The sequence below is a fragment of the Rhinoderma darwinii genome, chromosome 3, assembly GCF_050947455.1.
Source record: "Rhinoderma darwinii isolate aRhiDar2 chromosome 3, aRhiDar2.hap1, whole genome shotgun sequence".
Classification (NCBI taxonomy): Eukaryota; Metazoa; Chordata; class Amphibia; order Anura; family Rhinodermatidae; genus Rhinoderma; species Rhinoderma darwinii.
Window position 1 is genome coordinate 26,043,731 of NC_134689.1, and position 14,367 is coordinate 26,058,097.

At 40.0% G+C, this 14,367-nt stretch overlaps 1 protein-coding gene across 1 annotated transcript; it reads right to left on the reverse strand.

Moving 5' to 3' along the window:
• Positions 1–12,302: 12,302 nt before the first annotated feature.
• Positions 12,303–12,692, reverse strand: LOC142750325 (histone H2A-like). Its single transcript, XM_075859322.1, has one exon. It carries the CDS (start codon positions 12,690–12,692, stop codon positions 12,303–12,305), a length of 390 nt encoding a protein of 129 aa, XP_075715437.1.
• Between the last annotated feature and the right edge of the window lie 1,675 nt (positions 12,693–14,367).

Sequence of the window (14,367 nt, forward strand, 5' to 3'; positions counted from 1 at the left end):
CAACGGCCGACGGAAGTGTGCTTGAGGCCTCAGCTAGTGCACCCGTGTCTGTGACCTTTTTTCCTCGGTTTCTGACCCTTTATTATCCCTTTGGGCCTTATACACACAAACGTATTTATCGTCAGTCTGCTGTCCGTGTTAACAATGGACAGCACACTGACCCATGCAATTCAATGGGGCTATTTTTTTCAAGAAGTCTGTGTACGTTTCGAGAAACTCACAGCATGTCATATTCTGGTCCGTTTTTGTAAACCAGACTCGCCCATTGAAGTTTATGGGTGCGTGAAAATACGGACAGCACAAGGACGACATCTATGTGCTGTCCGTTTTTGCATGTATCAGTTGCTAAAGAAATGCAAAAAAAATAAAAGTGAAACCAGGAAGTGCTCACAGAGGTGAAAAACGGAAAAGAAAAACAGATGACAAACGTAAACCACACTGACGCAACACGGACAGTCCTATGGATGAAAAACGGTCCGCAAATTGGACACGCTCCTGTGAATAAAGCTTTAGTATTTTGTCTGTTTGCTTGACTAAAACCAATGAGCTTGTAACTGATCATTTTGTTCCTTGCTGTTTGTGGTTGTGTTGTTGCTGATGATTAACTATTCTCGATCCTATATGATCCTGCCTGTTGACTACCCCAGCATGCATCTTCATCTGCTGCTGCTACGGGTAAGCTGCTATAGAGAAATTGCCAGGTAGGGCGAAAGCTGCCAGCATACAACTGGTATACATCACCGCCTAAAAGACTATGAGTTAGGCCGGGCTGAGAATCTCAGCTGCAACGTGACTTGTGACCGACCGCGGGCACGGAACGTCCATTCCCCGCACTGCAGTAGAGACTGTTGATCAACAGTTAGGGTGGTCCCTGGTCGCCATTTTTAATAAGTTGTGTGCCAGAACTCCTAATGTTTGATTGCCTCTCCATAAGAACCGCCACGCTACTAAGTGGATCGATGGTAATAAATTAAAAACACAAAAAATAGAAAAATATTCAAAATGTTTACATAAATTATGCTATGAAATGTAACAACCATTTATATTATACATTAATAATGAGTGATGGGAATTAAGTTTTTATGACGTGTTACTAATTTGTATTTGGAACCAACCACATTCATCTTATTTATATTCATGGACGTTTGCACAGTGCAGTCAATTCCTCAATGTATTAAATCATTTAAGACAAGGATGGATTGACTTCATAGAAGTACAGAGACATTTGTAGATGAAGGAGACCAAAGTTCTTCTAGAGCCTCCCCTTGAATAAACACAAGGACTGTATTATTTTACTATTACCAACTGCCTTTCAATAAGTCATATAAACAATTTTCATCACCTCGTCTTACATTTACTTACAATGAATCCCAGTAGTGCAAACCCTGGCCAACCGGCCAAAAATGAAAGACCTCTGGGAATAAAGAGGTCATATGGTGAGTAGCTATGAAGTTACCTTGCACCATTTCATCGGAGTCCCAGCAACACTTCAAACACACGACGTCGTTCCTGCATCAAAGGGTGGGATAAGTTAACCTCTTCATTCATCCGTTCCCCTTCAAATGTGGACATCAAAAGCAAGTCCCACAGCGGACTCTTTCTCCAAAATCCATCAGGCACATCACAAAGGCCTCTCTCCCATCCCCACTCGTTTTGCCTTCCCTTTTTCTAGTGTTGAAACATTTTACATTTTTTATTTGGACAAGTTCAAATAAACGACTTGGGTTGTTGGCCTGGTTTTCATTAAATCCTGCACTGAGTTTCCTTCCCGTGTTAAGACATTTTGTCTGTCAGAGTTTGGGTGGGATACGGCTCATATTCTTCATGCTAGAGGGGCTTTTAAGCGGTCTGAGTGGTGAGGGTCTGTGTTTTCATTTCATATAACAAAGGGAGCACTAGAAGATAAGGTGGAACACTCAGATGGAGAGGTCAATCATTGAAACTAATTATACTTAATTATAAGCATTTTCTTATAAAGTCCCTCCAGTCATTGTTCAGGTTTACTTATATGTCTGGCAAAAAACTGGTGAGCTAGGTAAATGCTTTTTGTGACTATATTATGGGATTCAACCTAGGTAGCTGTGAACAAGGATTTGTTTGACATTCACACTAGAGAGTTGCTTGAGAAAGGCTCATACTGAGCTGAAACGTTGCGTGTGGAATAAACAGGATCACTATTTTTCATTTATTTGGTCGTGCTGCCAGTTGGGGGTCATAAGTCATTGCCACTGCTCATTGGTGGGAAAAGATGACTTAAAGGGGATGTCTCGTTTAGAAAGCTGTTTTTTAATAACCCATTAGGGTATTCTGCGTTAAAGGGGTTTTCCCAAAATCATAAATTAGCATTTCTGATCTCTGAGACACCACTGCTCGGACCCCCACCGATCATGAGAAGGGGGTCCAGATCCCCCAGATCCTCCTCACTGCACCTCCTGTAGTAAGGAGGCGCTTGAATGGAGCGGCAGTCAAGCATGTGCCCGCCATTCCATTCAATGTCTATGAGAATGATGGAAACAGCCGAGTGCTGTACTCGACTGTTTCTGTCATGCCCATAGACTTTGAATGGAGCAGCATCGACAATGCTTAACAGCAGCTCCATTCAATGTCCTCCTTGCTGCTCAGGACCCTTGTTTTCACAACTGGTGGGGATCCGAGAAGTGCAGCCCCCAGTGATCAGAAAATTATCACCTATTCTGTGGTTAGGTGATAAGTTATGATTCTGGGAAAACCCTTTTATTAGATTTAGATCCACCATTTATAACCGTCATCAATTAGCTAGAATGGACAGCAGCTATAAAAAGCGCCTCTCTCTAGAGGATCTGATCTCAATGAGCACAATGTAATGCTTCATTTCCCCTGTGATGGCGCTGCAGTGTAATTAAATGCTTGCTACCCTGCTGGTTTTATTGGTCAGGGTAAATAAAAATCACTGATGACCATCAGCTCTCTAGTGTGAAGATTTTTTTGTACCATACCCATGTTTCAGTTTCTTGATCCCGTATGATTGTGACATGGGGGTAATAAAATATTGATGTCATCTGATAGATTGGTGGCATTAATATTAGCAATATTGCCTTGTAGCCCTGGGTTCAAATTTGACCAGGACAATAGCTGTATGGTGTTTGCATGTTCCACCCATGTTTAGAGGGGTTTCCTCCCTGTTGTCCATTTTTCTACCATTAGGCTTTCTGGTATGTTGATTGGTTTCCTAAAAAAATTCGCCCCAATGTGTGTGTCTAAAATAGGACAAATTAGATTGTGAGCTTATTTGATGGATTGATACAGATATTCAAAGACCATCATAAAGATAGAATGTCTGTGTCATGCACCGCCCCCTCTGACCCTGCATTCTTATATAGGAATGTCACTCACGTGTAATAGAATATTATCACTATAATCAAAGCCAGTAAATCTCACAGAAGACGCCATTATGTAGAGTAGAAATTTTTAATTTTTCTTCATGACATATTTACCTGAAATCACTTTTCCCATGAAAGCAAAATATCTCTCATAACTGAGATGAATGCAAAAGAATGTATATGCACACACAGCTGAGAACTGCGTATGAAAAGTTATTGTGTGTTTAGGGATTGACAGTTGTGTTGAAAGTTGACTGCTCACACAATTCAAGATATTTTACAGGAAGTTATCCAGCTATTTTAAGAATGTCCACTGAGATGGGAATGGCAAATGACAGCTTGGCAATACTCAGGCAATGTTATCACTGCACCCAGATGAGCAAATAAAAGTCGTTCTTTATTGTTAGTAAAAATTGTGGGGATGTGACAACTACTCTTTTGATGAAAGAAAATAATTGTCACCTTCATTAGCTGAAAAGGCTTGATTTGACTAATTTTCCACCAACAAAACAGTCCAGAATACATCCCATAAATAGTGACATAGAATACCAGACCCTGGACATTGCTGATCTTTTTTAGGTATTTCATCCTTCTTGTCTTTTGGAATCTTTGTTAATGATAAATGATAAATCAAGAGGGCAAAAGTTCACTGTTTGTATGTCTTCGCCATCAAAAGTTCTCCTTTACTCCTACGTCCTCAATATCAAAAGTTCTCCACTACTCCAACATCTTCACCATCAAAAGTTCTCTACTACTCCTGTGTCCTCACCATCAAACGTTCCCTACTACTCCTGTGTCCTCACCATCAAACGTTCCCTACTACTCCTGTGTCTTTACCATCAAATGTTTTCCAATACTTCTGTGTCTTCACTATCAAAAGCTCTCCACTACTCCTATGTCTTCACCATCAAAAGCTTTCCACTACTCCTATGTCTTCACCATCAAAAGCTCTCCACTACTCCTGTGTCTTCACCATCAAAATTTGTCAACTACAGCTTTGTCTTCACCATCAAATGTTCTCCACTACTCCAACGTCTTCACCATCAAAATTTCTCTACTACTCCTGTGTCTTCACCACCAAATGTTTTCTACTACTCCTGTATTTTCACCATCAAAAGCTCTCCACTACTCCTATGTCTTCACCATCAAAAGTTCTCAACTACGCCTTTGTCTTCACCATCAAAAGTTTTCTTTTACTCCTGTGTCTTCACCATAAACGTTCTCCAATACTTCTGTATCTTTACCATAAAAAGTTTTCTGCTATTGCTATGTCTTCACCATCAAAAGCTCTCCACTAATCCTGTGTTTTCAGCATCAAATGTTCTCCACTACTCTTTTCTCAACACCAGCAAAAGTTTTCTACTACTCCAGAGTCTTCACCAGCAAAAGTTCTCCACTACTCTTGTGTCTTTACCATCAAAAGTTCTCCTCTTCTCCTGTGCTTTCAGCATTAAAAGTTCTCCACTACTCCTGTGTCTTGTCATTTCCAACAACGCCTAGAAGGGCAGAATTCATATAGACGTATTAGATAGTGATCATTTTAAAAATTGTGGATTTTCTTAGGAATCAGTAACTTGTTAATTATGCATTGCAAATATGTATACATTTTTCCATAGCTTTCATCTCATATGTTCCCAAAAGTTCTACGACTGGTCCAAAAAAAGTTTGTGTTATTGCTGGAAGGTAGAGGTAAGTAGCCACTGGGATACCGCAGAAAATCATTCACCTCTTTACGTCCAGAAATAAGCAGTTACTAAGAAACATGACTAAATCACAGAGTCACCTGGGATCCAGATTAAATAATGCTAATTTCTAAATGAATACTGGATTCTCTGTAAATTCTGAATCTAAGTATATGTTATGGTCTGGTTCCTATGATACCCAGAGAAAGGACCAACCAGGCGGCACAGTTCCCCCTATAGGATCCTCATTTCCTACGACTTTAGTTAGAGTCGAAGGTACTTGGCTGGATCCGACAAATGGTTTGGAGGTTGGAAATGCAGTTACTAAGTGGAACAGCCAACAGTCAAATAACAAGTTTTATGTAAGAGAAGGATAACTTAAAGGGAATGTGTTGTTAGCAAAAAATGTATTTTTTTTTTTAGTTAAACAATTAGTGTGTAGGTGATTAAACATTGTTCTAATTTTTTTTATTTTTTTCACGAGTCAGGAAATATTATAAATTAGATTCTAATTTATAATATTTCCCAGCACTGGTCACTAGATGGAGCAATTCCCAAAATTGCAGCATTGCATGTGGTAAAGCAACCACATTGCTTTATGCTGCAAAATTGGGAAAAAAGCCCTCGCTCTAGTGAGCTCTCAGAATCCCCCCCTCCTTTATCCTGGCTATTGCCGGGAGAAACGAGGGGATTGAACGGTCTAACCTCCTACACTGTGTGTCGCCATTTTTTGAGCTAACACACAGTGTAGAAGGTTAACATACAGTAGTAAACACACTGAAACACGAACATACATAGAAATCACTTACCTGCTCCTGTCGCCGCTGCTCCCTCCGGTCCGTCTGCTGCCGCTGCTCCAAGTGCACAAGTCCGGAAGCCTCGACCGGAAGTAGTAATCTTACTGTCCGGCCGCGACTTCCGGTCTACAGGAAAATGGCGCCGGACGGCGCTCAGTTCAACTTGGACTGTGTGGGAGCGGCGCATGTGCCGTTCCCACACAGACGGCGTACACCATAGTGGATGGAACGGGCCCCGTTCGCATTCACTATGGGACTGTAGCTGCCGTATTCCATGTCTGTATGTGTCGTTAATCGACACATACAGAAATGGAAAAAAAAATGGCAGCCCCCATAGGGAAGAAAAAGTAAAAAAATTTAAAAAAGTAACACACAAACAAATACAAAAGTTTTTTATAAAACACTAACATAAAACTGATATAAACATTTTTTTTTTTGGCGACACTATTCCTTTAAGTAATAAAGGATCGGAAACGGGGATGTTGCAAAGTCTCGTTAAGGAGAGTAGTCAGACAATTCAGGGTTTGGCAACAGTGATCTAGCACACTCAAGTACATAATAAAGTACCAAAGTTTAGGAGGGTAGTCAGGCAGTCCGGGATTCCGCAACAGCAATGTAGCAGGGTCAGGTATGCGGTACATAGGATAATCCAATAGAATAGTCAGCATAAAAAAAAATCAGGTTAAGCAATAAGGCACAGGTAGTTACCAGCTAAACCAGGTAGAAAAACAAACAACAATTTAAAAAAAGGCGCCTATCAGTCTGACTGGTCGAACAGCCATGCGCTCTGCACATGCGCCCCCTGACATTACTGCCAGCCCTGCCGAGACATTAAAGCAAGTCAGTGAGTGACATGACCTCAATAAAGTTAATGCTGACTTATTTGTTAGGATTTGGGTTAATTTGTAACTAAATAAAATTTCTGTTCATAAACTTTCCCGAACTCAAGAGCAACATGTCATGTACAAATAAGAAAAATCTGTTTTTTATGAGATTAAACAAACATTTCTAGTTTATTGTCCATGTGTTGGAGGAGGCATTCACATATTTTCCATAAGTCAGACATTGGCGTAGTATAAAATTTCTTATGATTTGATCATCAGGATATCTGTGATGTTACCAAGAACCATATGTTTGATTTTTTTATTGTTATTACCAAATGCTGAACTCCATATAGACAGTTATTTTTTACTACTTTTGCACGTTTTTTATTTGTTGCCAACTACCACTTTCTCAGAAGTTCTTATCTACATTGTTTGTTTGGAAGAATCATTTATAATGAATTTAAATTATAACCATTATAGTGAAAATAATATTTATGTTCCCCATTAAAACAATGGGCTTGTGGGGCTTCTATGACTGAGACCACCTCAATATGAAGAGCTCATATCTTTTAGCTCTGAAAAACATGAAAATGTATATTTTGTTGGAGTTAGGTTTCAAGTATGACCGCAAAAACTTTACTTGGGTTCCAGATCTTGGAAATTTTTCTCTGCGTTAGGCCCCATGCACAGGACCGTAGATTTTGTCTGTAATTACGAACCCATTCATTTCTATGGCCAACGGACACCTTCCTGTATAATTACGGGAAGGTGTCCGGGCCGTAGAAATCTTCCGTAAAAAATAGGACATGTCCTATTTTTTTATTTTACGGACCGTGCTCTCGGATGACCTTCCGCGGCCAGCCGTGCCCGTAAACACGGACCGTGATTACGGGCACGGTCGTGTGCATGGGCCTTATTCATGAGACTCATGACTCTCAGCCCCTACATGGATTGGTGTTAGGTAAGAGCCCTTCATATTGTGGTGGTCTCAGTCATACAACACCTACAGCCCAACTTTTTAATTCCACATTTTTTTTCTCTCATATTTGCACAGAGGTACAGAGAATTCTATGGGTGCCGTATTTGGAACCCATATAATAGAAATTATAATAGAGATCCCAAACACAGCCATATGCACATGGCCTAAAAGTGAACCTGTAATGATCCTGGCTGCAATGAACATGCAGAAGGGTTTGGGTGACTAATGTTTTGGTGAATATATTTGAATATACTATATATTTTTGCCTATATTTAGTCTTGTATATACATCGATGGCACAGCAATTGAAAATGCAATAATTGTTTCATTAATGGAGTTTCGAACCACTGCCAACCAGGCACTGTGTCTGGTATTGATTGTGTAATCTAGAGATAAATGGGGCTCTCAATGGTTGGATTCCCACCTAGCAGACATTGATACCTACCTTCGCAATTATGCCACTAATGTCTAACATCGGAATACCCCTTTAACATTCCATTAAAGGGGTTGTCTCAACCAGCTGATTATGCTGGGGGAAGACGTGGTCAGCCGGGCATTTCCCCTGCAATATAGTATTATATGGCAGCCATTCAGATGAATGACCATCATCATAGTACAAGGATGGCTTGAGTCTGCCAGAATGGAGAGCAAATCTCCATTCTAGCTCATAGAGTTGGTTTCGAGCAGGGGACCCCCTCTATGATGTCCATATGCCCTAATAGGGCATACGGCAGGGGTTGCCATTTATAAAATAACCACTTTTATTTTAATCCTATATGCTAATCCAGAATTTGACAAAAGAAATTTAGTGTTGGTTTTAATGTTGGATTATAAGGAAATTAATTGATAGTCTGGTATTCTTAAAATCCGAACACTCAAGTCTAGCAAATGTGGGATTTAAGAAACATCAGAAACATTACTGGGGGTGGGAATCAGTCTGTATAGTATAAATAATAAATCAATCACTACAACCAAAATGTCTGGAAAAGATTATAAAATCTGGAACCTCTTTGTTCTCGGGCATGACCAGATCTTTCATGTATTAACTATACTGTATACATCTAAAACCTAAACTCCTCATGACAATCCCTGCACAGTCTTGCTAGTTTTTTCATCCCATGTGAACTCACTGCTAATTTTACCAGTTACGCTGGATTAATTTAGTCAAATCCAGAGATTAGATTGACAATAAACTGTAAAGAAGCAAGTTTAAGCTGCTGTGCATGCACCAAGAAAGAGGTAGGCGGGTTAATAATCATTAATTCTCCAATTATCTTATTATTTTTTCAATGAAAGAATTCTGAAGTTTAAAGATTAAATGTGTCAATTATCTGAAACTGACATAAATCACGTGTGTCTAAAATCCATAAATTATATGTGAACAATTTAATAGAAAGATTGATACAAAGCAGCATCACAAATCACATATAAATCCAGGTAATCCTCATTTTTATTGATCAAGGGCCGGGGTGTAGGTAGCAGCTTGAACCCAGGTCCTGGTGCCTGAGGGCCCCTCTGCACCATTAGGCAGGTTTACCTCAGGAGTCTGGGAGAGCTATGAGATAACCCAGTGTGAGGGTTGGAAATTGGCTAAATAACAACCTAGCCCACAAAAAGCCCCCTTACAATGAAGACCAGTCCACAAATGTATCCATTAATTTCTAGACTGTCACTCACAATGCAGCAGAGGAAGATTGGCTTTCCGGGAATTTGGGAAGTGGCCAGGGGGGGGGGGGGGGGGCATTTCAAAATATTCTGTTCTAGAGGAGATTTATGAATAGGTAGAAGGTGAGCTCCCCCTAGTGGAGACTGGAGGCAGTCAGAATGTTATCATTTAACTTTATGGCTGTGATGTTTTGTTTATAGGGTTGCCATTTCATGTTTCTGTAAACCACAGTGACGTATTAACAATTCATCCATACGGATGTGATATCCCGCAGTAGACATTTAACAATGCAGCGATGTGACGTCACTATGCGTGCAATAACACTAGAGTCTGCTTTTCATGTATGTATATAATTGACATATAGGACACCACAATTTGCTGCCCCTGTATTTATTAAAATAGATATGCAAAACTACTACAGTCTGCACCTCCTGTATGTATTACAATAACAGGAACATCACACCAGTCTACTACTCCTGTATGGAATAAACAGAGAACTCTACGGCTTCTATAGTATAAGGTCCTGTTCATACTACTGTTTACATGATGCAGATTACAACTGGATGACAGCATGCGGCAATGTATATATTACCATACAACACCTGTATTAACATTTTCCACCACTGTGTCCAGATCTGAAAGGGTTGATCAGCCAGATAGATAGTCAGTATTTAGCTTTTGTGACTGAGGCGTCTTTAACCTCTTAGGACAAGAGACATAACTTTTTTTTTCGTTCAACAAAGTCGTATGAGGGCTTTTTTTTTCTGCGGGAGGAGTTTACGTTTTTATTGGTACTATTGTGAGGCACAAATAATTAATTAATTTTCAGACTTTTTCTAGGTGGGAAATGCAAAACAAGAAAAAGCAGTTCCGTCAATGTTCTTTACGGGCTTAAGTTAACTTGTGCTACAGGTAGTTAGAATTTTGGCAGCACCAAATATGTTTTTTTTTATGGTGGACTATTTATTTAACTTTTTTGTCACGCTAGGGTGACGACTTGAAGCAGCGATCACTTGATCACTTACATAATGCTTTGGAATACAATGTGTTCCAAAGCATTATTGCCTGTCAGTGTTGCACTGATGGGCAACTTATTAGGCTATGTCTCTAGCATGGTATAATGGGCAGTTGCTTATGAAAGACCCTGGAGCCTTACGGCTAGACTCTCTTTCTGTCGAACACAAAACCTTGCCTCAGGCGGCGCTCTTACCTGTTTGAAGGGGGTGGCAAATGAATAAGAAGATGCAGCCACCTGCATATTTTGACATATCGCGGTTGTGCTGCAATTTACGCATAATAGTGGCAAAAACACCACAAATGTTTTGTATTTTGCACAGAACTGCATTATGACACAATGCTACGTAAATTGACGCAAACTGAGTTTTTGTCAAGATTATTCGTGGCAAAACTGCAACTATTCAGGGTGTAGGACCTTTCGTGATCATGGTCAAATGATCAAAGGTTCTGCAATCAGGCAACGCAGAGGGGAACTGTAAGTGAGTGTACCCATGATATATAGGGGGTTAAATGACCGGGATCAATGGGAGCCCAGCTGTTAATCAACACTGGGCTCCCACAGTGATCGCACGGGAGAAGTTTCTGTGCAGATGCGATCACCATGACGTACATGTCACGGTGCATTTACTAAAGACATTCCCTTACGTGTATGTACATCATGGTGCGCCAAACGGTGTCTTTAAACTCAATATGTCACTAAAATATTCTGCCTCCATGTTATGGGCCCAAGTCCGAGGGGCTACTTTGATAAACGGCACAAAAAAAATAACCTCATAAAAAAAAAATGCAGCAGACTCATGCTTATGAGTCTGCTGTATTCATGATAAGAATGCTATCCTGCCTCCCCCCGCCTCTCTCGTGAGTGGCAGCAACAAAAGTATACAGGTTTATACAGCAGCGGCCATCATTCATTAGACTGGACAGTAGGAGGAGGCGGTGGCAGCACTCTCCTCATCAATACAGGAGAGTGGAGGGCATGGAGAGATGGGGGAAGGCGTGATAGTGCTCCCCTCATAAAAGTGAGTCTGCATTCTATCTATACGGTTATTAGACAAATGGCACATTTTGATATGCCATTTGTCACACGCCTGTATACCCGAACTTATAATATGCTGCCCTTAACAAAATCAGCATATTATAGTCATAGATCCCCTTTAAATTTATATATAAAAATGTATAAATGTAGGCAATGATTCCTCTGTGACAGTTCTTCCGGTTTCACAATTTACTTTCTCAAGAGGTATACTATACTACTATAGAGACCATTTACTTTCATGCACCTCCTACCCTTATGTTATATAGTGATTGAAGAAACCATATTAAATAAGGACCCATAACACAGACATAATAACACATATAATAACAAACTCATAACAGACTCATAATAATACTTAATAATGCAGACATAATAACACACACATAATAACACACATAATAACACACACATAATAACACATATAATAACACACACATAATAAATACATAATAATACACATAATAACTACAGACATAATAACACACATAATAACCACAGACATAATAACACAAACATAATAACACACACATAATAACACATACATAACACACATAATAACACAAACATAATAACACAAATATAATAACACACATAATAACACACACATAACACATAATAACACAGACATAATAACAGACATATAATAACACACATAATAATACACACATAATAACAGACTAATAATAGCATACACATAACACAGATATATTAACCACAGACATAATAACACAGATAATAACACACATAACTCATATAATAACAAACTCATAACACACATAATAAGACACATAAAAACACATATAATAACACACATAATAACAAACACACCCATATTAAAACACATAATACACAAATAATAGCACACACATGATAACACAATCATCTGCTCTTTGGTACATGTGGGTGGCCTTTAAAAGGGCCTTTGGGTCAATAAGAGAGGCTTTTAGATGCCTGGAGAGCGTTGGTTTATCTGGACGTACCAGAGGGGCTCGGCCTGGATCTTAGGCACGATGCCCCCCTGCGCTACGAGAACATTTTTAAGCAGCTGGTCCAGCTCCACATCTCGATGCATTGCCAGCTGTAGGTGACGAGGTGTAATGCGGCAGCTATTACGACGTAGAGCTGTGATGCCGGCGCCAACCAGGATCTCTGCAGTCATATACTCCATCACAGCGGCCAGGAACACTGGAGCATCAGAACTGAAGCGTCTGCCATAATTCAGTTTCCTCAGAAAGCGGTGTATACGGCCAACTGGAAACTTCAGGCCAGCCCTGGATGTTCTGCTCCTGGCTGTGGCTCTTCTCTTTCCTCTCAGACTTTCTCTATCTGACATGTTCACAAGGAACAAAAGGACTACTGCATAAAACAATAATCCAGAATGAGCAGAGCAGGCGGCGGCTGCTATTTATACCCAGTGCTGCTCTCTGATTGGTGCAATTAGAAGTCATTACCTCTCAGTCAGCCTGATTATTATCTCATGGGTGGTTCAAGTTGGTTCCTCTGGGATTTGCCGCTTTCTGATTGGTGCAATTTCAAGTCGCGACCTCACATACAGCCTGACTATTACTTCATGGGTGGTTCTAATTGGTTCTCCTGGTCAGTGCTGCTCACTGATTGGTGGAATTTCAAGCCACTTTTATGATATTACAATCAGCACAACTATTACGGCAGGGAAAGTTTTATTTAGTTCATCTAAAATGTGCCTCCCCCTGACTGGTGGAAATTCAAGACTTCTTTAAAGACATCACTATCAGCATGGCTTTTACTACAGGAGATAAACACAGATATGTGGGTATTATAATAAGTCATTTGGTCATCAGCATGACAGAGCCTCTTATTAGGCACTTTTTACACTTCAATCCAATAAAAGTATAGGATCCTTTACAAAACAAATCAGAGATTAGCAAAACTCTGCAGTTTCCCAATCCTATATTTATCATTGAGTTTACAAATTGCACAGGTTAAAAAATTGCATGTAAAATTACGCTAAATTTGCCCAATTTGTTTTCTCACTACAAAAAAAGAAAAAAGGAGATAAAAGTGCGTGTGGTCAAGAGGTAAACGTACTTTAGACTCATAAGCAAAGGTTAAAAAAGGTGTAAACGAGTAATGCAAATGTACAGCTGTTCATAGTAGATGTAAAAAATAAACTCGAACAGAAGAGTTTGCCTTTTAATAAATTAGATGCAACTCTCGCCAACTGCCCCCTTTAATGTAATTACTGCAAAATACATCATTATTAATAGATGTGTGCCAATGTCCTTCAGCCTCCATTGTCGTATTTGAGGGAATTACGGCTCCATAATAGGAAATTCACCCATCGGTCTCTGCAATTGATATAGATCGATTAATAAACTGATGACAAATGACATCAGTCTGCATTGACTCATTACAGAACTTACAAAGACCGATTCATTTTTAGTTTGAGTCTCAAAGAACTTAATAGTGGCAGACCCTTCCATTCTCAGCCATAGAGTATACATGTCTACTGATCCGGAGTATGGCCGAGAGACTCCCGGGAATAGTGGAGACCTCTCTGATGCCCAGAATTGTAGGCTGGTCCCTGGAATTACAGGCAAAGACATTGGTAGTTCAGTGATGGTAACAGGGTCTGGCGTTTGTCTGCTTAGTCTTATGCTTTGGGTATAAAGGAAATATCCACCTTTAAACACCATTTTGTTTTGAATCCAAATAAGTCCAAAATTCTATGATGATTACGGTAATTTCTTAAACTTATCTTTACACAGTTCGCAGCTCCATTTTTCTGATACAGAGCTCCAAACACCTGCATAGCCATAGAGCTGAAGGGGTTGTCCTATCCACCAGATAGGTCATCAGTATATCATCGGTGCGGAATCCGGACCCCGCACAGATAAGCCTCTCCAGTGGCCTGCTGGCACAGGATGTTATGGCACATTATGCGATGTATGGAGCTGGAAGCAGTTGGCTCCGTACATAGCATATCATCCGTGCTGCGAAACTGTAGCTCTGCTCCTATTCACTTGAAT

Excerpts from the sequence above, each read along its gene's own strand:
- LOC142750325 (XM_075859322.1), bottom strand. The coding sequence starts at position 12,692 with ATGTCAGATAGAGAAAGTCTGAGAGGAAAGAGAAGAGCCACAGCCAGG.